Here is a 27,393-nt window from a genome sequence, read left to right on the forward strand (position 1 = left end):
CAAGGGTTTGCGGGGTTCAGCTGGGCAGCTGTCAGTTCCATGTGGTGTTAGCCTGCTTACTCATAACGGCTACATTCAGCTGGGAGCTCGGCCAGACCTGGGACATCGGAAACGGCTCCAGTCACATGTCTTGTACCCCAACTGGGAGCTGTCTGAGCCTCTCTCTCCATGTCATCTCTCCTAATCCAAGAGTATAGTTGGATCACAAGAGCAGCCTTTGGTTTTATTAGTGATAACTTTTTCTTGAGCACTTACTATGTCCCCCACATATATTGTCTCATTTAATCTTCAAAAGAGTTGTTGGAGGTGGGCATTAGTGTTAGTGTTTACAGCAGACTGGTGTGAGGCTCAGAAAGGACAAATGTCATGTCCAAGTTCACCAGCAAAGTAGTGGCAGAGACTACTTAACAAGTATTGAGAGACAGAGCTGGAGCCCCAGTCAAGATCCGTTTCACTCCAAAGGGTCTAACAGTACTGCCTCTAGACGGCTGCCCAGCGGCTTCGGGTACCACTTTTTTCCAGGACATCAGAACGAATCTCAAAACAAGCAGGCAAATGTGCCTTTGGAATCTCTATGCCCAGAACGCAACACAACATTCCCCGAGGATTATTTCCTTGCTGCTCTGTGGTTGTGCAAAGCCCATCTGGAGTGGGGGGGGGCCTCTCGCCACGCCACACATAGCCAAGGGCTCTGTCTTCCAAACTCAACTCCCGCTCCCAACCCCGAAGTCAACTCCCAGCCCAGCTGGGTATAAGGCAGCAAGCAGGCTGTTATGGGTTAATTTGAGTGCAGATGAATAAAAGCCTCAATCCTGCCAGAGCTATGAGCCTTTTAAAAGAAAATCTCATTAACCCAAAGGGGTGCTCATTTGGTAGGACGTGGATGCACTCACTCACCCAGCGTTCGTGGACTGTTCACTCTGTGCCATTTACTGGCCTCAGAGCGTGGATTCAGCAACGAATAAAGAAAACACCCTCTGGCCTCAAAGACCTTAATTTGTTTGCAGAGGTTGGGGAGGAAGGGAGCATGGAGACAGACAAAACTCAGTACCACACGGTATAAAAGCAACGAAAGGAACTAAAAGCAGAGAATGACTGGAAGGTGGTGCCACTTGCCACTGGGTGGCCAGAGAGGCTTCTCATAAGGTGATACTTGAGCTGCACAAGGACCTGAGAACTGAGAGCTCCAAGCAGACGTCCAGTCAAACGAAGTGAATTGAAGGAACGTTATGCATGTAGTCAGAGACAGAACAAAACATAGAGCCCTGTGGGCCTAATGGAGAAGACACTGGATTTTATTTGAAATGAGAGAGGAAACCGCTGGGAATTCTTTTCTGATTAAATGTCTTTAAAAATTTTATTTTATATTGAAGTATAGTTGATTCACAATGTTTCAGGTGTACATACAGCAAAGTAATTCAGTTATATGTATATGGATAAGTATTCTTTTTCAGAGTCTCCTCCATCGTAGGTTATTACAAGATGTTGAATATAGGTCCCTGGGCTGTCCAGTAGGTCCTTGTTGCTGCCATTGGAATTTTGTTGAAGTGTAATGAATTTATAATAGTTTTAGGTGTACAACAAAGTGATTCAGCATTTTTTTAAGATTATACTCCATTTAAAGTTTGAGATGCTTACTGGACCTCCAGGAAGGATGTTGAATACAGATGGATATGAGTCTGGAGTGCAGAGAAGTTGGGCTAGAGATAAATTTCAGAGTTATCAGTCTAGAGATGTTATGTTATATCAGGAGACTGAATGAGATCACTCAGGGAGTGAATGTAGATAGAAAAGTCCAAGGGTTGAGGTCAGAGAGTCTCTAATGTTTAAAAGTAAAGACCACGAGAAACACCCAGAAAAGGAAAATGGAAGAAAAGTGATCAACAAGAAAAGGAGTTAAAAATTGTACACTTTAAACACGGGCATTTTATTGGTGTCAGTTGTACCTCAATAAAGCATTTCAGACTGGGACGGGAGAAAGGAAAGACAGGTGACAGAGACAGCCCTTCGGAGCAGTTGTACCATAAAGGGAAAGGGAGAGAGCGAGTTGTGCCTGGAAAGAGACAGGGGTGTCAAGGTTTTGTTGTAAGACGGGAGAGGTCACAGCATGTCCGCTCACTGATGTGAACAACCCAGTAGGGAGGGCATATTGGTGGTACTGCAGAGAGAGGGGACAGCTCGGAAGTGATATCCTTGGGCCAGAGGACGGGGGATCGGCACAGGCCGGGAGTTCAGCCAGAGGCAGCAGGGAAGGCGGGGGGGGGGGGGGGGCGTGGACACTCACAGGTGCAGGGAGGCGCGCGGATGTGGTGCGGGGGGTTGGGGAGGGAGAGGGTCTCTTTTGACTGTTTCTATTTTCTCAGTAAAATTAAAAGTAAGGTCATCAGCCAAGAGTGAAGAAGGGCAGGCGGTCTTGGAGATTTAAGATGAGATGGAAATGTGTGGAACAGTTGTCCTGGAGCGCAGGAGAGGACAAAGCTAGGAGAGCGGCGCTGGGGGCCTGCACGGATTCTCCAGTGAGACCAGGCCATGTGGTTCATGTGCTGCTCTAAGGTGCCTCTGATACACCTGGGAAGGCCCTGGTCCTTCACACGTCATACCCATCAGAGATTTTGCTGGCCTTCCTTCGCCAAGTCCCTGCTCTGCTGCCCAGTTGCTGTCTCCTCCCCCTGCTGTTTTTCTTCACACCACGCATCCCCGCCTGATGGTGTTTTATCAGCGGGGTTGCTTCTTGTCCATCCTCGCTATGTGTCTCCACTCAGAGCAGTGCCTGGTGCGCAGGAGGTGTCACAGGGACAAAGTCTGAGGGCCTCTCCTCTTTTCCCACAAAAAGATCCAGCTGTTTACACCCTACATCTCTGTACCAGTTTCTTCTGATGGCCCCTTCACACTTCTCCTCCTTGCTCTGTGTCCCAGGAGACCGTGCAGATTCCATCTATGAGCAGCTTGCTTTCTGGCTTTGGTTGGGACCCGTGGGGAACGCTGGCAGGAGTCGAGTGAGGCAGGTGAGGTCAGGAGTGTATTCTCCCAGCCAGTTCCCTGTGGTCACCTCAGCTGGCTGCATATATCAACTGAAGATCAAAAATCAACTGTCACTCCTTCCCCTCCCTTCCCTCACGCCTCCAGGGAGGGGAGTGCTAACACTTCCCTCACTAGCCTCCGGTAGACCATCCTTTTGTGGTTTCCTTACACTCTGCTCTGTCCTATGTAAATAATCCTTTTATTAAATCCCCCTAGGATGAACCTAATTTGTGTGTGTCATCTGTTTCCTGCTGGGACTCTGACAGGATCCCTCTCTGTAAATAATGATTTTAATAACTCTCTGAATTCCATTAGTGCCTTGCTGCTCAAATGCGGCGGGGGGCCGGCTGCACACCGTCCCCTGGGAGCTTGTGAGGAATGCAGACTCTCAGGCCGGTGCAGGATTAGCACTTTTATTTCTTTCCTTTTCTTTTTTTTTTTCTATGTGAAAATGCCTTTATTTGCTACCATTTCTGAAGTGTATATTCACTGGTCACAGACTCAGAGCTGACACCTGTTTGGGGGGTGGGGGAGGTAATTAGGTTGATTGATGAGTGATTGATAGTGGAGGTACTGGGGATTGAACTCAGGATTGAGCTATACCCTCCCCCCTTTTGGGGGTGAAGAGTAATTATGGTTGTTTATTTTTTTATAACGGAGGTACTGGGGATTGGACCCAGGACCTTGTGCATGCTAAGCATGCACTGTACCACTGAGCTCTACCCTCCCCCAGGATTAGCACTTTTAAAAGATTCCCTGGTGATTCTCAAGCACGTTAAAAGTCTATGCAGCAGGCATTGGGGTATTCTGAGTTTTACCGAAGCTCTTTGGGGTATAAAGAAAATCCAAAGACTTGCTCAGACTAGCTCAGGCAGTGAAGTCTTACACCCCAGGCAGTGAAGGAGACCAGCTGGAGCAGGACCCAGGAGAAGCAGCCGCCGCATGGAGACACGAGCCGCAGGGTCAGTGAGGACCTCTGAGACTCGACAGAGAGCCTGCAGGCAGGCGCTGGCTCCTCCAGCCCACAGGCGGTACCCACCATGTGCCTGCTTCACGTCCCATGACCGGGCGGCTTCCTCACCATTCACTCGTGCATCTTTTGGCCAGAGTTCTTGTTCACTCACAGCTTTGCCTAATCCTAATCTGAGCTCACTTAGGCCCATGCTGGGCCCCTGGTCTGCCTCACACCTTGATTTTGCTGACTAGTTATATCTCGGTTTCTGGGAACTGGAACCTGATTTGCCCAGTTTGTCCCTGTTTGGATGGAGCTTTTTCGCAGGGCCTCTCTCACAGGCTCATGGCTAGCTTCCGGCTTAGCTGCCAATTCCTGCTTCAGCAGGCGCTGGGTAATATGGTATAAAACTGGTCTGTCCAGGGCTACAGGATCAGCAGGGGCCGTGGAAGAAAATCACACTATGATTCCACGTCTAGTTAAAGTGGTCTTGAAAGATCTGAAACCGGGTTTTCAAAGCCTGGTTGCAGGCCCTTTCCCGTCCCCCACCCCCCCACTCCCTGCCTTCCTCTCCACACTTCGCCTGAACACCTGCACCCTCTGGCAGACTCAGGCAGCCATGGAGATGACTTTTCATGTTCAGCGTATTTCAAAAGTTGTACAACAAAATTAATTACATTTAATTAAACTTATCCATTTTTTATAGCCCCAAACAAATCTGGAATGCTGTGTTAAGCTTATGAGATGGCAGTCCTCCAAAGAACCCGGCTGCCGGCTGTACCTGCTCGCAGTAACGTCTTTTAGGGGTGCGATCACTTTACACGAGTGGGTCTGGTGAATGGCCTCTTGGCCTCAGTTAAGGATCAAAAGCCAGGATTGCTCTCTGGGACCCGGGCCAAGAAACGGTCTACATCCTCCCTCCTTCCTGCATTCCGGCTACAGCTTTCTCACTCAAGCTACAATCTTCCTTTCCCCACCTGCTCTTTTCATAATGCACTAAAATTACGTATTTTCTTCTCCAGCAGGAGGAGGGGACTGTTCGTATTTCTCTCAAGTACAGGGCCGGACATCCTGTAGTTGCTGAGTTAACATTTACTCAGTGAATGAATGATGCTCTTGCTCCTTGGTTATGCGTCTCTCCCCCTTTCCTTGTGAAGACCCCACGTCTCAGTGGGTTTCTTGATCCATGGGACTTGGAGGCGGCTGTGGTGGCTGGAGGCCTGTCTCACATCTTCTCACCAGACTTAAAGCAGCATCCTCTCTGGTCCACGCTGCTCTCCAGGTAGAAGGTAAGACTGCAAGAGGGCTGATGGACGCCTCTCAAAGCCTCTGCTTAAAAAGGGCACGGCCACAGTCCCCACACTCTGCAGCTGGTGTCAGTCACACGGCCAAGCCCAGTGTGAAAGGAGTTGGGGGAAAAATCATGCATCTCAGAGGGAGGGAGGGAGGGGCTGGAGTGACTATTTGCTGAACAACAACACAGCCCACCACGCCTGTTACCCGGGCTTTCAGTCAGCACGGCTCTATTCTGGTAATTCGTTTGCCAAGTCAGCAACTACATCCCCTACAGTATACATAAAGAGTCAGGATCCATTCAGTTCCAGGGATAAAATACAATTTAAAGTAGTTTATGCCAGAAGGAAACTTACTGACCCAGAACTGGGTAGGACAAGGCGTGGGTTCAGTTGAAGCCACGGAGCTCAAACAGCACCATCCAGGCTCCCCCTCCCTCCGTCCACCCTGCTCCCCGCGGGGCTGGTCTTACGCTCCCCAGCCTCAGGGGCCACCTCCACTGGGCCAGGAAAAATGGCCGCCGAAGGCCCCAGGTCCACATCCTTCCTTTTTTTGGAATTCCCTGTGGGGAGGACTTTTAATTCCAATCCCTCATTTCACTCTCAAGGAAGGAGTCTTTTGGTCCCCGCCCGAGGATCACACCCACCTCCGGGTCAGTCTCTGTGCCTAGGAAATGGGCTGCTTCGGCTGCTCAGATTTAGGTCATGCACCACACCTCTGTCCAGCACAGCCACAACGGTAACCAATTCTGTCCACTGAAATACGTATTTCTTGCCTGAGTGTTCAATCAGCACTATCCTCATGTTTTAACCAGTTCTCAAAAATCAGCAAGCAGAAAGCCCCTACGATGTATGTATTAGTCAGGATCCGTTCAGGCCCAAGGACAGGATACAACTCCAATTAGTTTATGAACCAAAGGCTTTGCAGTGTATTTATTCAATGTTTACATATATAGGTAATGAAATCACCTTAATTTCTTATTTGGGCTCAAAAGAAAAAACCCCAAAAACACCCCAAAATCTAAAACTGCATTGAGTGAATTCAACGATAAACCCTCAGTTTGTATACTCTTCATCTTCTTGTCCTTTGAATGTATTTGAGAGATCCTGTACCAGAAGCATGAATTTCAGAATCTTCCCAGGTTGTTATACCCCAAATTTCTTGCCCGTCTGTCTTCCCCATTACAGCCATTCTTCCCCATTACAGCCATCTCATCCAGTTCTCATCTCCATCACTCCATGTCCCTCCCACCAGAGCAATGCGCTGCAACACGCCTTTAAAACTGTCTTGGTTTGTCGCTGTCCATTCACTAAGTCAACAAGCCTTTACCAAACCCGTCACAGGGCAGGCGCTGCACCTGGCCCTGGGGATGCACGGGATGGATAAAACTGTCCTTTCGCTCTCAAGAAATCCATCAGATAACAAGGGCAGAGGCGTATAACCAAATCTCTGCAGTGCTTTATACTAAGCACTGGAACGGAAGCTAGACGCATGCTCAGATCTGCGCTATGAAGGCAGTTCCGACAACGTGGAAGGCCGGGCTAGGGAAACGTGAGGCTGGAGCGCGGAGCCCAGCCGGAAGCTCACTGTAGCAATCTGAGCTCTGAAGGCAGAGCTGTGAAGACAGAGAAGGGTGGGGAAAGGGAGAACCAAGTTTCTCGCTCTGATGACTGGGTGATGCCTGTGTTGGTCGTGAGGACACCAAACTCGAAAGTAGGAGAAACTTTTCAGAGACAAATATGGACTTAGGCTGAGATGGAAGTAGCTGTGCACATCCCTTCCTTGGATTCGTGAGTCATTGGCACCAGTTACCCAAAAATGATTTTTGTTTGTGCCTGGAGTGGAAAGTAGGAAAAGGAGAGAATATGGAGGTGACAGATCTATGGTCAAATCACTGTTTCATGCCAAGGCCCAGATTTCTCTCCCCATGAAGAATCTGACAGTCATTTGTCACCAAAAGGGCTCTGTCTTGTTCTGCCCTTTACTTGTTCTTGGGAGCTGGCTCTGGGTGCCTGATGAAGAAGACCCACAGGCTATGGGATGCTCGCTCAGAGACCTGGCTTTTAGATCACAGCCTGCAGGTTCAGGACTGCTACAGAATTTATAAACGGCTACCATATCTGCAAGTGTCGGCTAAGTGGTATCTTTAGGAAGGCTAATTTAAAGATCTGTTTCAGGAACTGGCCAAGCATTGCAAGCTCAAGACCCTTCCCTTGAGCATGCTCTCATATTACTGGACACAATGAAAACATCAGTATTTTATAGGAAATATGTTTATTATTGATCATGGAAATCCAAAAATACTCATTTTTTTCCTCAGGGTTGGTCCATCATACTCTTTCTCTTTAGAGATATTAAATACATCAAAATCGTGAGCAATTGGTTTAACATTACAGAGAAACTTCTGTATGGTAAGCAAGACAGGAATTTCTAAAAAGAAACGAGGTCTTCAGCACTTGCCAGCACAACAAAGGGAGCATTTCCAGGGATAAGATGTAGGAACCCATAGATCAAATCTAGCAGAGCACATGCTGGCACACGCGATCAGCAAACTGCATAATCCACCCTCGCTGTGAGTCTGCGCTGGGATGGCCTGTGAAAGGGGCTCAGAGGTATGACTGCTCCCGTCTGGAGCCGGGGACCTCTGGGCATGGGACTCATGTTACCTAAGTGCTCAAAGCCAGCTGTTTTGTTCAACTTTTTGTCCACATAACCATGACCAGAGGTCTCCAGGCGAAGATCAGCAGGAAGTGTTTAGCTTTGACTTCTGAGCAGATGTAACACCAGCTCTTCATCCTCGGCCAACGACAGGCCCGTGTCCAAAGGCTCTAAGGTCTCCCACTTGCTCTTCTTTCTGTTCGGACCCGTGGGTCCCACGTCTTCCACTTCACAGTTGTTCCTTTTCCTCATCCCCTGCTTCTTCTTGGTATCACTGGTGGGAACAAATCCAATGATTTACTTTGTAAATAATTAAATCCATTATTACGAAATCAAACACTTAAAACAGGGCAAAATGTCCACTAAGAGACAGTTGACAAAGTGATGTGATATCCGAGGGGGAAAGAGACTGTAACAACATCAGGAAATCAGTGTCCTGCAAGCAACCACCTTCCCCCAACAGATGGGAGGAGCGGGCCTGTCACACACCAGCAGGGTACTTGTACTTTGCGTGCAGGGTACCTGTACGCCCCGTCTGTCTCATCCAATCTTCACAGTAATTCTAGGAAGCTCTAGTATGGTGTCCACAATTTGAGGACACCAGCTGGCTCACAGTCTGGCTCCAGACTGGCTCCTCCCTGGGCCACATCAAACCATCTCTGCTTAAAGTCAGGTTAGCCTTTAGGGAGCTGCCTGTTTATGAGGATAGCACGCACTGATTCTCACATCTGTCGCATTAAGTTGTGATACACAGATTGCGAGTAAAACAGAACCTGAAATGTTAAATTACAAATTACTTAAGACATCAAGTAAATGTGGCCCATTTAAGTCTCTACCTAAGACTCACACATGGTCTTAAGAAAACATAAATATTACTGCAGTTCTCTGCACACACTTGAGGCACAGACCATAAAAATAAAGCTAATTTCTGAAGGAAGAGAAAAATCAACTCGATACATTAAAACTGGGAGACAAAGTAAAACATCTTCAGCACAGTCTGAGATACGACCATCATGTTCAAAGAAGGCCCTATTATTGGATAACAGTTGACAACAAAATAAAAAAATCCATCTAGTAGCAATGACAGTGGCAACCATTTATCAAGGGCTTACTAAGGGGCTGGAATGTGCCACATGCTTTACACAGACTCCCTTTATCTTCATGAGAACCCCCGGTGTGGGGATCACTGGCCTCATTCTACGATGAAGTTGAGAAAAGTTAAATGACTGGGCCCAGATTGCATACCCAGATCTATCTGACTCTAAATTCAGCCCCAAAGCCAGGCTATTGAAAGCTTTGAGTTGACCTCCCTATATCAACATTTAGATGGCAGTCATGGAAAGAATTGGCTGTGGAAAGAGCACGGGTCAGACCTTGGCCAATGAACTAACATGTCTAAGCCTCAGTCTCTTTATCTGTAAAGATGTGGATCACATAATTTACTCGGCAGAACTGCTGTAAGAATTAAATGAAATTATGTAAGTGCAGGAACATAACACACAGTAGTTTCCTTTCTGCCTGTACACTACTCCCTTTTGAGTAAATTCATATACTGAGGTTATATAATAAAGAGCAAAAAAAAATCATCACAGGAATATTATAATATGTTCCACACATAGAAATTATTCCAAATGAGAATAAATGCTCAAGTTCCAATGGACTTTACTATTCCTTGAGAAGACAGCCTGGACATCCAAGTGAATGTGCCTAATCGGCAGATCCAGTTACGACCAGCTTGAAGCGAACCTGTAAATAATTTCCCCACTCCCCTCCCAGAAACGCCCAGTGCCCTGACTCAGCAGCCACTCTCTCTCAGCTCTGGAGGACAGGCAAACTAGACAGCGCCAGGAGGTTATTTTAAGCCACAGATGACTGCAATTTAAAAGGGTGCCTACAGAGACAAACTGGGAAGAGGTTCCTATGATGGAAATGCAGTCAGCAGAGAAAGTTATTCTTACTGGAAAGGGACCTTAAAAAAAAAAAAAGCATTGAGTCCTAATCTGCTTGAGATGGCCAGTCTGGTGCCAATTCCACTGGCTTAGAGTGCCACGATTTATCGGGAACAAATTACTACTGACTTCTGCCCTGCTTATACTTCAAGTGCATCTCAGAGATGCGGCCTCATTGGCAGGCTTTACTAACGCGCCCTTTGTTAACGTGCAGCTGTGCGCTATGTTCCCTGCGGGAAACGGCCGGCTCGGGGAACAGAGGAAAGACAAGAAATGTATGTAGACGGAAAATACTCTCACAATTAGCAGCTTGCGGACTAGTTCAGATTTCAGAAAGGTATTTTACACTACCTTCCATGGCGAATAAGTGGTGATTGGTATAATTAATTAATTACTAAACAATAATTTAGATATTCTCCAGGTGATTTACCCAAAAGGGGGGATAATGTTATGAATCTAGCAAACACGCTGTTTCCTCAAAAGGGAATAATGTAATGAATCTGGAAAACACTTAGTCAAAATATGGTCACACTATGGTATCTTCAGAAAAGGCCTTTTCTAAGTGGTGCAGCACTGATGTCAGCAACGCGGCTGAACGAGGCAGCCTCGTGATGTCCCTCCCAACAGCAGCAGCGTGGCATCTGCCCATGGGCAAGAGTGCCGCTGTGGGAGCTGTGAGACCCAGCTCTGCACACCAGGAGACCCTAGACAAGCACCCCACCCCCGAAACCATGTGTCCCGTAAGAGGCATACAGACCTCAGTCCTGGCTGTGGACCCTGCACTGACCCACAAACCACCCCCAGTCCATCTTGGCCGTGGAACAGCACTGTCTTAGACAACCACCCACAGACCAGCGAGCCTTCATGGATGTCCAGGCCTCCAGGGGAGAAGTTCCAGCACACCAACAGAGGGAGAAAAAACATGGGTTTGGACACATCTGGAGAGGGTATATGGAACAGGTTGCTTTTATTCACATCACCCCTCCTCCAATGTGGCACAGCTCAGGGCCAAGAAAGAGCTTCTTAGCCTGTGATGCCTGGCTTCCCCAACTGTATGAAACGTTCCCAAAGAGGCCATTTCTCTCTCACCCTATCCAGAGTACTAAATCATGAGCTCCATGATGGCGGTGGTGGGTAGGAAGAGGCTGGGCGCGAGGGAGATAGGGCTCTCAAAAGGAATTAAAAGGACAGGAATCCTGCTGACTACATCATGAACTCCATCAAGAAAACACTTTGTTTAAAAAGGCTGCATGTATGTTTGCACAGAATACGATCTGGAAGATTTTTTTAAATGTTCTTTTTGCTGGTATGTATATCTTCTGGTTTTTCTGTAACAAGCTTGTATTACTCTTTGCAATAAAAAAATCAACAAATTTGAAGGGAAAAGTAGTCTGGGCAAAGAAAAATTACATTTATTCTTTATAATTTCACATAGCTCAAAGCACAGAGACTAGGTGTGCTAAAATAAGGTTCAATCTGGGTCCTGAATATATGGAAAAATGGGAAAAAGTAAGTTTTTTTTTTTGTCACAATAGACGGGTCATCGATTATTTTCAGCATTTCAAAACACCTGCCAACTGTGTGCCCCAGACTAAGTTCTAGTATTTCTCTGCTTTTGGCTGGAATTATATTAACTGAACTTTGTAAATATTTGACACTTCAGAAGCTTGGGTGAATTGGAAATTATGCTTTTGTTAATAATACATGTGAGACATTAACTTTTTTATAAAACAAAAATCCTTCAAAACATAGGGACCACTGGAGTTGAAAGCAAAAGTTCTCTGTGATGATGGAAATGTTGGAAGTCGTGGTTCTAGACTTGAGAACTGGGTCCACCGACAACACAGAGAAATTTGTGGGCGTTCCCAATAGTTTTACTTTTCAGCTTTACAAACTGGGCTTCTAAGGAAGCCGTTCAATAATGGTTTCCATGCCCGCTATCCAGCACGAAAAAAAGAAGTTAAAAACCAGTTTTCTTAAATCTAGGTTCTTGTTGAAATATCATCTTTTAAACCTTAACGTCTCCCATGTGAGAGCCCCCCATTCTCACCAACCCTAACATGCTTAAAGGTGGACTCTTTGTAAAGCACACTTTGACTCTGATAATCCTTCATCAACCCTGCAAGCGACTGCCTTCTCTTATCACTCAGTATAATCTTTGTGGACTCTCATGATTGGGCGTAGGCCTGCATCTGCACCCTATTTGGCATTACTCCCTCTTTAATGTACTCCCTGTTCCTCTGGACTACATTTTATTCCCTGAACATGCTCTAAGTCCTCAACTTCTTTTGTCTCCATTGGGAATTCCCTTTTCCGTCTTACAACTATCTAAACCCTCCCTAGCCTTCAAAACCCAGTTTAAATGTCCCCTCCTCCTCAGATTCCACCTTACACGATTCCACTTTATGCCTTTCTCACTGTACTCATTCTGAATGATATTACAGTAGTTTTGTACAGATCTCTTACTGTGTCTACTAAAGTGTTAGGTTTTTGAAGTCTGGGGCTGTTTGTTGCCTTCTTTATCTCTGAAGACAACCTGAATAAAGGAGTCATTCAACAAACATCCACTCATCTGAATGGCAGAAATCATGACCTCACTGAGGTTCCTCCAAGTCCTGAGAAGCATCACTACTGCAATAAAGAAGGCATGTTTCAACACTTTGCTTCTAACTCAAGCTCCGACAGAGTCACAGAGGACAGCTTCATGTATGGGAGCACCCTGACAGCACTGGGTCCGGGCTGTGGGTGCACAGGCTCCTGTCTGCTGTCCAGTCCTGTTTTTATTAGCAAAAAGTTCCCAGTGTTCTCAATTTTGGCTTTGCGTATGTTTTTCAAAATTACATAAACGATACAAATTCTCAGAAATCTTTATACCTATATTCCTTAAGTATTTGCGCTCTGGTATTCAAATATGTTGTGCCAGAGACTTTTCCCCTTAGCATACATTTTCATTTACAAGGCCACGGCCACAGCCCTAATGAAGATTAATTACTGCAGTACATTCCATAAAGTCTGCCCGGCTTCCTTCTGATGTGAGGGCTACGGCATATAGAAATGGAACTAAAAATGTATCATATCCTTAACGTCTCCTTTCTCACTGCTCAGTACTAGAAAACAGACTTGTAAAAACAATTTAGTCAAGGGGGAGGGTAGAACTCAAGTGGTAGGGCTCATGCTTAGCACGCACGAGGTCCTGGGTTCAATCCCCAGTACCTCCTCTAAATAAATAAATAAATAAATAGGCAAGCAAGCAAACCTAATTACCTCCTCCTCCCCCTGAAAAAAATCCAATTTACTCAAAGAAAAGATTGATTGGCTCAGAGTTCATTACAAACATAACTGCGAGAGTGGAATTCTAATAATCAGAAAAGGCTGGGGGTCATGAGAAGGCAACAAAAGGCAGAGGATTGCAGTCACACTGCTGATTCATGCGTACGTTTCCTTCTAAACACACACACACACACACACACATCATTTGAGATGAGCAAAACATTTGGGTTCCCCCAACCTCTATTTTTTTTTTGGTTTAAAAACCCACTTGAACCTGCTTCCTTAGTGCAGTAGGCAGCACGTCAGTCTCATAAAAACCCACTTGAGAATCTGATGAAAATTTATGACCCTTTTCCCAGATAAACACATGGGAGTGTCTGGATGGCAAGCATACTCGAACCATGATTTTGCATACAAGTTCAAAATGTTTGAGATTCCTCTGAAGTCCATGTATAGAATCCAGGTTAAGAACCTCTGCTCTGAAGCAAGTTAGAAGACAAACACAATGATTTCTCTTCTCCCAGATTACAAAGAAATATTTAAGCACCCATACACATTGGGTTTATATTGTGTATTTTTCTCAATGCTAATCTGTATATAAAACATTTTGAGCTCTCCAAAGCACATCAACTTTTCTCAAAGTACTTTTACTGGTTAGTTTTTAAGATTCAAGAACATCACCTAGCAACAATGTCCTCAATATTCTAGCTATCTGGCAAAATTAAGTTGTACACTTTAGTCTTACTCTTCACTAGTCCTTCAAATGATTTCAAAAGAGAGAAAATCCAATCTTCAACAAAGTCATCTGTTATTACTTGTAATAGCAAAAACAGAAGGAAACAAACACCAAACTATAAGAACCAAAAACCTAAGCATGGGTACAACCTAATATTCTAAAAGGGGTATGGTAATGTATTCTACGTGAAGCAACGTGAAATGAAAAAAAAGGATGGTGTCATTCTCAAGGATGGTCCTAAGAAAGTGTCATTCTCCTTCAGACAATACTACAGAGCTACAGTAATCAAAACAGCATGGTACTGGCACAAAAACAGACAAATGGATCATTGGAACAGAACAGAGTGTCCAGAAATAAACCCACACAACTACAGCCAGTTAATCTTTGACAAAGCAGGCAAGAATATACAACAGAGAAAAGACAATCTCTTTGGCAAGTGGTGTTGGGAAAACTGGACAGCCAATGTAAATCAATGAAATTAGAACACTCTCTCACACCACACACAAAAATAAACTCAAAATGGCTTAAAGATTTATAAGACAAGACACTATAAACCTCTTAGAAGAAAACACAGGGAAAACATTATCTGACATAAATCTGAGCAATGTTCTCCGAGGGCAGTCCACCAAGGCAATAGAAATACAGGCAAAAAAAAAAAAAAAAGAAACTTAATTAAACGTATAAGTTTGTGCACAGCAAAGAAAACTATAAACTAAACAAAAAGACAACCTACAGAATGGGAGAAAATATTTACAAATGATGTGACTGACAAGGGATTAACTTCCAGAATATACAAACAGCTCATATAACTCAATAGTAAAAAAAAAATCAACCCAATCAAAAATGGGCAGAAGACCTAAACAAACATTTCTTCAATGAAAGACATACAAATGGCCAATAGGCATATAAAAAAAATGCTCAAAATTGCTCATTGTCAGAGAAATGCAAATCAAACTACAATGAGATATCACCTCACACCAGTCAGAATGGCCATCATCAAAAAGCCTAAAAACAATAAATGCTGGAGAGGGTGTGGAGAAAAGGGGACCCCTCAAACCGCTAGTGGGAATGTAGTTTGTTGCAGCCACTGTGGAAAACAGTATGGAGATTCCTTAAAAAACTAAAAATAGACTTACCATATAATCTAGCAATCCCACTCCTGGGCATAATTCTGGAGGAAAACTAAAAGAGACACATGCACCCAAAGTTCAAAGCAGCCCTATATACAATAGCCAAGACATGGAAGCAACCTAAATGAGATGACTGGATAAAGAAGTTGTGGTATATATATAGGATGGAATACAACTTGGCCATAAAAAAGAATAGAATAGTATCATTTGCAGCAACATGGATGGACCTGGAGATTGGCAAAGTGAAGTAACTCAAACAGAGAAAGAAAAATGCCATATGATATCACTTATACATGGAATAAAAAAAAAAAAGACACAAATGAACTTATCTACAAAACAGAAACAGACTCACAGACGTAGAAAACAAGCTTATAGTTACCAAGGGAAATGGAAAGGGTACAGAGATAAATTGGGGGTTTGGGATTTATAGATACTAATTACTATATATAAAATAGATAAACAACAAGGTCCTACTGTACAGCACAGGGAACTATATTCAGTATCTTGTAACAGCCTACAATGAAAAAGTATGTGAAAAGGAATATATATATATATATATACATATTATATATATCTGAATCACAATGCTGTACACCAGAAATTAACACAACATTGAAAACTGACTATACTTCAATGAAAAAAAAAAGTCTTATTCAACAGTCTTTTTTAATTTTTTTTTAATTTTGGGGAAAGGGTAAGGTAATTAACGCTATTTATTTATTTATTTAATTTATTTAATGGAGGTACAGGGGATTGAACCCAGGACCTCGTGCATGCTAAGCACACACTCTACCACTGAGCTATACCCTCTCCCCTCTCAACAATCTTTTCAGTCAAAACAAAGAGCCACAACCAGGGCAGCAGCCAAGAGAACCCTACTAAGTGGTTCATTACCCTTGATGAATGGTTCATCTTGGCCTCATGGCCTCCCAAGCCATTCACCAATCTTAGAGATCCTAGCACATCTCAAACATGACAAATTCACCGCTGTCATCGAGTGACAGGTATTCAATGCGTGGCTAAATGACAGACGAGCAGAAACCTGCAAGGTCAAGCTGGGAGCTTCCTAAACCCCAAATTTCTCAAAATACGTCTTCCCCATTCTAAACTCTCACCCCAGAAAATAATGCCTTTCTTCCTCAATGGGTGGCAACCTTTCCCATCAGAGTCCCAAGACAAGTAATACTGCCTTTCCCCAACCCGCTGCCTTGGAAGTTTCTCCATTCATGCTAAGTATCACACAGGATCTCCATCCTCCCTCCCTCCCTCCCTCTGTCCCTCCCTTTATTCCTCCCTCTCTTTCTTCCTCCACAAATAAGAAGAGATGATCAAGAGTTTCTCTTGAGCTGCTAGGCATGTTGAAATCAGGGATAAATCTCTTGAAGTTAAAGAGAGTACAAGGAAAGATGGCAGGCACACAATAAAGTCAGTGTATCATTAAGCTGAGCCAACTTCCTTCCACACCTCCCACCTACAGCTAGATCCACCAGTGCACAGTGGGTCAAGCAAGTAAAAGCTGTAGCCAACACTATTTTTCTTTTATCAATCACCTGGACTCTGAGTAAGAAAAAATCTCTTTTAAAAAATCATCCCCTCTATTAAGTACCAATAATTCCACCAATTTATATAAAATACATAATACGCCACACCCAGCCACAACCAAAACCAGTTAAGAAAGGAAAATGCTTTCTGGGAATTTTCCTCCCCCCCACCCCAAATTCACCTTTGATTTCATACACATTTCTTTACCAAGTGAAAAGTCTTCCACATATTACAGAGCTGACTGTAACATCTCGGAAGAAGAGTGGCTGATGAACAAAGTTTACTGAAGAGATGTCATGGACCAACACTAGGAGAAACCACAGAGACTGAAGTGGCTCATGTCCTTCAGGTAAGAGAGAACTTTCAGAGACAGGCAAGTTCACTCAAAAACAGAAAACTCATATAAAGAAGATTTTTAAAAGGAAACAAAACAAAACCCCCAAGGAAATGGAGAAACAGACAAAAATCCTTGATCAGCCTTTTGATTCAGAGCCGTGGCAGACTGTGCAAAACAACAGCTTAGATGTGAAACGGTTTACTCGGTACAAGAAACACTATTGCGTCTAAATTATGCCAACAGTTTTGGTGCAAATTATAGATGTAACTGGTCTTATGTCACCTAGAGTAATCTACCAAACAGACCACCATAAATCAATTCTTTATAAAGAATTCTTTATAAAGTCTCTGGCCTTAGCCAGAGACTGTGGTCTGTGGAGAAGAGATTGATATAAGGCAGTAACAGTCTAACCATAGCCTTTTTCTCTTTCCCTTTTTTATTTGAAAAAGGTTAAGATTATAAATATTAAAAACTTAATCTGACTGGATAATGAATATCTGGAACATCCAGCTGCTTCTTATTCATCGTTTTCAATACTTTGCAAATTTTCACATCATTAGCAATTCACATGAAGATGGCCATAAACCAAACATGATGAATGTTACTAGATATACAAAAATTAATCTTACAGTACACGTTCGGAGCCCGATCCCTCTCAGCTTGTGAGGCTGTGGAACGCTGTTATTGAAAGAACAGTTTAACTTGTCTCACTTCAAAGGCCACACTCTTTAGAAGGGCAACTGCCCTGCTCCCTGCGCACTTAAGACTTACACTTACTTCAGGTTCAGCTTAGACATCCCTCCCTCGAGGAAGCTCTTTCTGGTTTGTCAAGCCCAAGCCAGGCCCGTCCCTTCTGTGCTCAGCTACCCCGTCCCTACGGCTTCCCCAGTGCACAGATCATGGTACTTAACCATCACATTGTTTTGTCACTGCTTGCTTAGCCGTCGGTAACCTCCAGAGAACTAAAAGCTCTGTGAAAGCAGGAAAGGCTTTTTGTTTTTCTTTTTGCTTACTGTTTTATCCTCTGCACCTGCACTAATTATGCCTAACACAAGATAGGGCCTAAAAAAATTCTTAGTTGGAAGAATGGATGACAAGAAGCCAGAGACTACAGATCAAGTGGATATTTTAAACTGTTAAATAGGTAGAATGTGGTTTAAGTAATGCAGAGCTCTTTCTCCAGTTCTTGGCACCACACACAGAAGCTTGTCAAAATATTTTTATCATGAAAGCAGTACAACTACATTATAGGGACTATTTGGGAGATAAAGAAATGAAAAATCACTTATGAGCACAAAAGATAATTACATGCAATATTTGAGGCCTTCTGTCCTCAGAAGGTATAAAAGTCTGTATCAAAACTCATGAGAGACAAGAACACAGGATTGTGTGTAGTTCCCAGCAGACCAACGAATTCTATGATGTCACAAAGTCCACCGCAACAAAGAGCTAGATTTCCTGCCAAACTGTCCTGTCTCTATTTTAATAGCAACAACAACAGCTAATCCTAACATCTTATATTAATTCTACCTAAGCTAAGCCCTCAGTTCCAAAGGAGGAGTCAGAAATGAAAGCCACAAAGTGAAACACAGCCTGGACCAATCTGTAAGGTGGATGAAGATGAGAAAAGAAAGCGGAGAGCATCAAAGCAAGCCCTCCCTTCCACACCTGCTCTCAAAACCAGCGCACAGAAGCCCAGAGCCCCCGGCAGGGTCTGCGCGTCCGCTGCCGACCGGCCAGCTCGCATCCTGCCGCACGATGTGCAGGTGACTCGTTCCCCCTACTTCTCAGCTCTGTTTCTGAGGATAAACAGAGCTGTTAACGGCAGCATTCTTAAAGCTTCTCAATAGAACTCAAGGTCGTCTAATTTTCATTGTCCCTGGCGCCACAGTATAAGCAAGAACTCTCTTTCCGCCATGCTGGCTTACAGGAGCTGAAGCTGCATGTCAGAATCTCTTTGGAAACTCAGTGTTCGAGATGCCAATTCTGATCACTCTATGGAGGGCAGGGGATGACTTGAACGCCACTGCGGCTATGCGCGAGTTGAGGAGGAGGAGGGCAGAGGGACACACTCCTTAAAACCCTATCCTATCTCCCTGAGGAGGAATTACTGGCCCCAAATCCAGTCATTCTCCACTAAATCTGGCTCTCCTTTGCCTATTTCCTACTAAGTGTCTTTCTACATAGAAAGACAAAAGCGTTACTCATGGTGAATGTCTATGGATGTCACCAAAGGAAAAGAAACACCCAAAGGAAACTTCAAAGAAACTAGCTCATACTAGTTATTTTGGGACGAGTAGCCACTTTCTATTTGGTATATCCAGCCTCATATAAACTCATATCTGAAAACGCTATGTAAATACCCAGGGAATAACCTACAGAGAGAGAGAGAGGATGACCAAAGGCTGGAACACTATCTGTTCCTGTAATTGTTGAGCAGAAGCTACAAACAGGGCAGCAAATAAAACCTGTGAACATGCCAGGAGGATCCTCTAAAGCTGCCATCACAAAATCTTAGCATTTACTCATGTTCATGAGACGCAAAGAAAAAAAGATGTAGCAAAGCAGGAACAATACAGGATAAACAGCAGTAGCAGTATTTACCTGTGAATACCGTAAATACGGATTTACTTGTGAATACCGTAAATACGAATTTACTTGTGAATACCTTTTCTCATCCAAAGCAATGTGGTTTTAGTTTATATATATCTTTATTCACTGCCATTGAGGTAATTTCAAGAGAGAAGGAAAAATTAGAGCATACACAGAAATCTCACGTGTAACTTACCCTAAACCCTGTCTTCTGGTCCAAAAATGGACGATACCAAGAACTAGCTTTTTATCTTGTGTACCAATCCCAAGGGATTGATGGAGCCTGTCTGAGAAGGACTGCCAGGGCTAAAACGGAAAGGAATGCAAACAAGCCCACGCTGGATGAGGCGTGGGGAGATCACACACTAGTAACACACACCGCCACCCTGGGTCGAGTCCAGCAGTTCTCAACCGTGAGACGTGTTGCTCCCCGAGGGATATCTGGCAATGTCTGAATATACTTCTGGTTATCCCAGCTGGGGAGGTGCTGGTGGTAGAAGATGATGCTAAGCAGTCTACATCCACCCCAACAGCACCCCCCCACCACCAAAACAAAGAACCACCTGGGCCAGAATGTCAATAACGCTGAGGCTGGGAAACCATAGTCCAGTCAAGTCCATCCTATGGAGAGTCCATGGATCAGGTCTTCAGCTAAATGACATTAAATTTGTTTTGAGGTAGTTTTCCTGAGTCACCTCTCCCAATGTCAGAGTCATTCTGTATAACTTGATTGGACTATTAGAACCAAGGGATCAATTTGATTCAGGTAGATCACACTGATCTGACCCTAGCTTATACTGTGATCACAGACAAATTAGGACAAGTCTGTCAATTCTTTTCAATCTCTGCTAATGTGGAGTTATTAGTTGTGCCCAAAATTAAAACTATTTTAATTTTCATGTCATGCTTAAATATTTTCCCTCTGAACCCTTGTCTTTGAGTTAAGGTGCTTCGGCATCTCTCAAGGTACTCCCACCTTCTTGTCCATCATCATTACACTGTCTGAGCTGGGTTTCTTCCAGTACTCCTACCATCTATGCTGTCACCTCTTGTGTCATTTAAGCTATTAGGACCAATTACATAGCTGCTTATCATTAGGATTCTCTCCTTTACTCTGTAAATCTCCTTCATCCACCCATTAATCAATCCAGGTATTTCAGTGCCTTTCTCTGTGCCTATGACATTAATGTTGGGGAGATGAGTAGAGGGTAGAGCTGAAAGTGTTGGTACAGATGATCTAGCTACAAAGCATTTACAGGCTAATTAAGAGGATGAAACATGTGAAGCTATTAGAGAACAAGTCCTATTAGCTAGGCAGTAGCAGGGAAATGTCACTGTGAGGGTAAGAAATGCCAGAAGAATGAAACGAAATGTCTGCTGAACACAGATTAAGGATGACCCAGAAACTATCATAAAAAATGTTAGGGAAAAAATCCTTACGAATCAGATACAGAAGGATTGTTGACATCTTGCCAGTGACTTCAAAGGCTGGCTCTATGTTTTAAAGGTATGTTAGTCAGATGTGAAAAATATGGTCAAATAACAAACTGTAAGAACCAATTAGAACTCCCTCCAGAGAATAAAATTACACAGAAAGAAATACTTGGAAGTTAATGATATAAAGTCATATGTGTTAAGTTCGATCACATCCATTGAAACAGCAATCCCACAAACTATTCTGAAAGAGCAACACTTACATAAGAATAAAAAGGGGAGCAAACCTAGCCACACTGATGGTCCGTCAAGGTCTGGACGTGTGCACCAAGAAACTTTCTGAAGCAGAGTCTGCGCATTTACTCTTGTATTAGGAATATGTCCTGGACCTAAATTATTTAACCCTCCTGGCATACATTTAGATATTTTTCTAAATCCTAATAAGTTCTTTTCACCTGTGGTGCTTCTTGTGGTAGTAAAGTTAATATGTTCAGTATCTAGTCTGCTAAACTAGAAAGCTACCATGTCCATTGCCTAGCTGTCCAATAGCAAATGTCTCAAGTTTCTGGCAACATGTGGGAAAACTACATTTTGGAGAAATCATTTTCACTATTATAAAATAATTCTCTGTTTAAATGATTAAAATGAAGAATAACTCAAATGGTCTCCCTACAGCATTTTCTCCAAAGGGGATAACCTTTTTGAGAACTTTTCATAACGTTCTTAGTTAAAACCAGATTATAGCTCTCTGGGGCCTATTTTTTCAACTCCACACTCTGGACTAGTATTTTGGAGGTTCCAACAGGCCTCCTCTTCCCTTCAACCATATTAACTTCATCTGTCATTAGGACCTCCCTCCTCCCTTCTAAATGGGTTCATTGATTTAGAATGTCCATGCAGTTCAATATCCTCAACTTTTAAATCAATAGAATCTCAATATAATCTAACACACAGTAATCTGAAAACACATGCTGAGCAAGTCTTACTATTATTCAGTTCATCGCTTTCATTTGTTTTTGACATGCCAGCAAAGAAGTCCACATCACAAACAGATTCCAATTTGAGAGAATTTGTCAAGGGCTATTTGTGTATGAGTTTTCCATTATTTTATGTGTTTGTTACTTAATTTTATATCAAAGAATGTGAAAGTGTAACTGCCTTTCTAAAAATTTCAGAGATAATTTTTAACAATACTGTATCAATAGTGGTCTTTGACAGTGTAGCAAAATAAAATCTTATCTCTTTTTGTACTAAAATATACCCTAGTGCATCAAATACTTAATATTTAATACTTACAGTACTCAGAAAGAAAGACAAGAAAAAAGAACAGAGCAAGAAAACACCCCTCATATCACCATTATATCTGTTAACAGGAATTACAGAACCTTAAAACAAGAGCATAAGATGTTTGTCTCCACGCATCTTTTGAATTTATTAAAAGGAGAAGACCCATTTACTTAATGCTACCAATGGTGAAACATACCTAGTTTTATTTTCCATATCTTCACTGTCTGACTCGTCAGAGCTCCTGTACTTATCTGGATCTGGCAGTGTGCTGGGATCAAATCCATTATCGTCATCATCATCACTCCAATCCAGAAAGGCTTCCTCTTCATCTTTGACCTAAGAAAACACAAGGAAAATTATGGTTTAAGAAAACAGCTGATGAATAATCAGGTCTTATTCAGACCCCAATAAATACCCCTAATTGAGATCCTCAAATTAGAAGTCTTCTATTTTGGTGAAAGCCTCTATTAACTTTTAGAACTGTAATTATTTGCACTGAGAAAGAAAACCCATGTCATTTCAAAAATTGAAGAAAATATAGTTTAGACAGTAAGTTACTATTGAGTTCCTTAAAGATAATATGGGAAAAAACTCTCAGTTTTATTACTTCCATGTAACTCAACTATCAAAGAAATAAAGTATAAAATAAAGTTGCTACAATGCTCTTATCCACTATGCAAGTTTCAAGAGTACCAAAAATACTAGGTAAAAAAATAAAAGACCAGAAAAGAGTACAGAAACATTTGTCTGAACATTTCTAGGCCACAGTAAGTCTTAAAATCTGTACAAGCTCATTAATAGTGAGAGGCATCCTAAATTCAAATTAAGCACAAGTCCAGAAAATAGGACGAACACCAAGATGTCGAAAAAGCAGTGACACACTGAGGAAGTTGGGAATCATCCAGTTTCATGCAAGTAGGTAGGTAGGCAGGTGGGCTCTCTTGCTTTTGTTTTGTGATGGTTTATTTTTGTCAAAGAATAAAATAATGCAATGTTAAAATAAATTTACTACACATTTATACAACGAACATCCCTTATAATAAATTTATCTCTGGCAGATTGGTCTTGTCACCTAGTAGGTAAGATATATAAACAGCCATTGTTACGTGCATTCAACAAATTATAAGCAGGACTAAAAACAAACAAACAAAAATTCTGGATGAATTTCTCTTAGTTATCATTTTTATAATTCTTCTTCACACCATGTGAGACAAACTTCAATGATTCTTTGATTTCAAATGGTTAATGCTCTTTCCCAGAAACTAAATAACAACCCAGAACAGCATAGGAATTGACTGTGCAGGCCTCTGTGAAGACCCCTAAGACTTTTTAAAAGCTCTCCCTTGATAACCTCTAAACATAACAAAAGGAGGAAGAAGTAAAGAAAATAAGGATTAGTCACCACAGCAAAGGCCCTCTGCTGCTTTCGTGATAAAGTTCCCTGTTAAAAAGAAAAGGTCTGGAAACAAATATCAGAAGAGAAAAAGAAAAGGCTGCCATCAGAGACAGTAAGAGGCACTCTCAACAGCCTACTGTGTGGTCCACTTGAAAATAACCAAGGATATCAACAAAAATTGAATGTCATCATATACTCAAGAACACTAATCTCCTGGGCTACAAGATAGTTCCAATTTTCCAGTCTGATGCTCTCAAAGGAATCTGCTACCTAAAGGTGGAGGAGACAGAGCCGACTCAAAATAATTCTCAAGCTTTTTCAGTCTCAGGGCGTCTTCGCATTTAAAAAGTATGAAAGACTTCGAAGAGCTTCTGTTGACGTGGATTCTATCTATTGACATTTACTGTATTAAAAGTTAAAACTAAGAATTAAAAAACCTCGTAAGCTTAAAGGTAATAATAAACTCTATATTATTACATATTAATATATACTAATATAAATAGTATTTTTTATGAAAACAGCTATAACTTCCAAAACAAAAGAACTTAGTTTTACATTTTGCAAATCTCCTTCATGTCTGGCTTAGAAGAAGACATCTGGATTCTTACATGTAAGAATGTTGCATTCAGTATGTTGTTTTAGTTGAAATACATGAAAAAAATTTAGTCTCTCAGAGGTAGGTAACTGGGGAAGGGAGAAGTAATTTAACAGCCTTTTTAGGTAATAGCAGTTCCTCTTCTTTGATATGACAATAAACCTTGATGTGTGGCAGTTTGTTTAAAAGTAGTTGCAATATATAATCTGAAGCCACATGAATACACTTTCTGTACTCTGCTACATTAGAATTCATTGGTCTATGTGGCACTTTGAAAGGCCCCTTTACCAGTGAATGACTTGGTAACATAGTACATTGGTCATCTGGAAAATACTGGTTCACTAAATTATGCACATCTTCCTTATGTGGACTTTCAAATGTTGACACACTTCATTGAACAATATTTTTTAAAAATCGTATTTCTTAATATCACTATCAATATTATAAAAAAAAAACTTTCAAAGTAATTGGGAAGCTATTGGTGGATACAAATTTTCCAAAGTCGATTATTGGAAAGTATCGATGAATACAAGTTTTGCAAAATTCTAATTTATTTCTTAAAAGCCTGAATTGTATCATCAGCAACAAATAATTTCAGTCTTTTCCTTGAAGTGTAAGCAACACGTGTGATTTTCCTCTGGCTGTTTTCAGAATTTTCTCTTTTATCATATAGGGACTCTGCAGGCTTCTTGGATCTGTCAATGTTTTTCAGTAAATTTGGGGAGATAGGACCATTGTTTCTTCAAATATTTTTATGCCTCTTTCTCACTGCTCCTTCCATGATTACAGCATGTGCACTGGACTACTTCACAGTTCTCAGAGGTTTTGTTCATTTGTCTTCAATCTTTTTCTTTCTGTTCCTTGCACAGGGTCATTTCTACTGGGTCCTCAGGGATGCTGTTCCTCTCTTCTGACATTTCCAAACAGTTTTTTAGCCCACCTAGCAAACTTCAAGCTCTAAGACCAGGTTTGTTTGGGATTTTTTTTTTTTTTTGGTCTAAATACAGTTTCCATTGCTTTGTGAAGACTACCTATCTGTTTAGTCATACCTATACTTTCCTTTAATTCTTCAAACATACTTTCCTTTAATTCTTTAAAAATATTTAAAATAGCTGCTTTAAAATCTTTGCTAAATTCAAGTCTAGGCTAACTAAGAGTTTCTACTGACTGCCTTTTTCTTGGTCATGGATCATATTTTCCTGCTTAACTGCATGTTTAATATTTTTATAGAAAACTAGACACTAGATAATATATTACAGAAACAATGAATTCTGTCAGGTTTTTCTGAGGATTACTGGATTTCTGTTCTAACAGGCAGTTACCTTGCCTAGATTCAAACTGTAAACTCTCTCTCATGGTACTCAGCTACTTATATGTCATTTCTGTTTTGTTCTTATGGCTTCCAAATGCTGTTTGTTAGTCTGGTTTCCTATGGGTCTTACCTCAGCCTGTGAAATGTGACACTCAAAAGATTTAGGAAGAGTTGGGCTCACCAACTCTAATTTCCTTGCTTCTTGGAGGTTTCCCCTAATTTCTAGTTGCTCTGTTGACTCTGAGATCTGTGGTCTGACACATCAAGCAGAATGCTTCAATTAATTGTATTTTAACACCTAAAACCATTTAATATGCTCCTTTAACATTTACTACAAAACAAGTGGACTTCACAAAATATCTACAGTATAGTAAGAAATAAACTAGAAAGTGATAGTTGGTATAAATAACTCAGTATTCCACTGTACATGTTTATCTATTTGAAGGAAAATACTAATTCAAAATAATTAAAATTTACTTTTAAATGGATAAAGTATTGTTTGGATGTGTGTTACCATGACTCTTGTAACTGACAACATTCAGGTCTTGCTATTTCCTGACCAATAAGATGACTGCACTGTTGCTGCCATGCCGCATTGTCTATGCTGAATTACACTCCTCAGTTCACGACAATGCCAGACAAATATGAGTTGGCAATCACTCCTTTCAGAGACACAATTTCATACTGATCTTTTTGTTTGTTTGTTTCATCCTTTGAATGGTTAGAAGTATATAACTATAAAAATGTATGACATCTGTATTAAAAAGCATAATGTGCCTATATTAATAACTTCATTAAAAAATAAATTAAACTACTATCATCTACAACAAGCACCAAGCATTAATAAAAGTCATAATGTAAACAGGGTATTGACATAATGAAAATATTATGGAGGAAAGCAGTGCTTTATCTTCCTGGCAAGGTCTAGTTTAGCAGTATGCTCTTTCTAGTTCTAAACGGTGGCAAAGAAAATGGACATTCTAGCTGCGCTGTTTCTATCCTTGAGATTTCATGAACCATTTAAAAGCGAATTTATAACTATGGCACAATCCTCACTTTTGTCTCCCTCTGGACTCATTTTCATGAGAGACAGCACAAATACTATGCTATAACTATCACCTCCCAACTGACTGTAACATTCCATGATGTATCTAGAACATACATATCGATGGCTGGAAACTCACTGTGGTAAATAAAGGGGCACCACTGAAGTATTTCAGCAGGAGACTAAGTTTATATCTTACAGACGCTCTACCTTAGCGGCAATGGGAAGGGTGGTTGGAAGGTTTAAGATCTGAAGGTAGAATACCAGTTTAAAAACTACAGTAATAATCCAAGTAAGACAAGGGATTCAATGAAGGAAGTGGCAGTGGGGAGGGAGGTGGGGAACAGGTATGAGAGATGCTAAGGAGGGAGAACCAACCAGACACTGCAGACCACATGGGTACATATTACATTTCAGACAATCATGCTCATAAGCATAGTTGTACATGTTAAGCATGGTCTAAGAAAGTTTAGTAAATATTATGAAGATGCCTTACAAAAATGCCTTCACTCAACAAGTTTTTATTAAGAAGATACGTGACAGACACACAACTAGGATCTGCAGGTGTAGCAGTGAATAAGACAAAGCCCCTGCCCTGATGATAAAATAAACTGTTCTAGGACAGTTACTCACATAAGCACTAAAACAAAAAGCATGTTCTTCTATTTCTGGGGGGCAGCCAATCAAGAGTGAATTGACTCCACAAGCCCTGCGAAATACTTAACATCTGGTAGAACGCAGGCTTCACCTTACAGATCCTGGCTGTCAACATGCCTCTTTCTCTTCAGGTATTTCCAGGATGGAAGCTGCAACCACTCCTCCCTTGCTGACTAATTACTTTCCC

At 42.0% G+C, this 27,393-nt stretch overlaps 1 protein-coding gene across 1 annotated transcript in view; it reads right to left on the reverse strand.

Annotated features, from left to right (window-relative positions):
• Positions 1-7,521: 7,521 nt before the first annotated feature.
• DDX10 (DEAD-box helicase 10) overlaps positions 7,522-27,393 on the reverse strand; it is a 213,564-nt gene continuing 193,692 nt past the window's right edge. Inside the window, exons 17-18 of the mRNA XM_031675526.2 lie at positions 22,398-22,537; positions 7,522-8,198 (exon numbers count right to left, since the gene is read on the reverse strand). Coding sequence (XP_031531386.1) covers positions 8,021-8,198; positions 22,398-22,537 — 318 coding nt within the window. The 3' untranslated portion in view covers positions 7,522-8,020. The remainder of the gene's footprint in view (positions 8,199-22,397; positions 22,538-27,393) is intronic.

This window comes from Vicugna pacos, chromosome 33, assembly GCF_048564905.1.
Source record: "Vicugna pacos chromosome 33, VicPac4, whole genome shotgun sequence".
Classification (NCBI taxonomy): Eukaryota; Metazoa; Chordata; class Mammalia; order Artiodactyla; family Camelidae; genus Vicugna; species Vicugna pacos.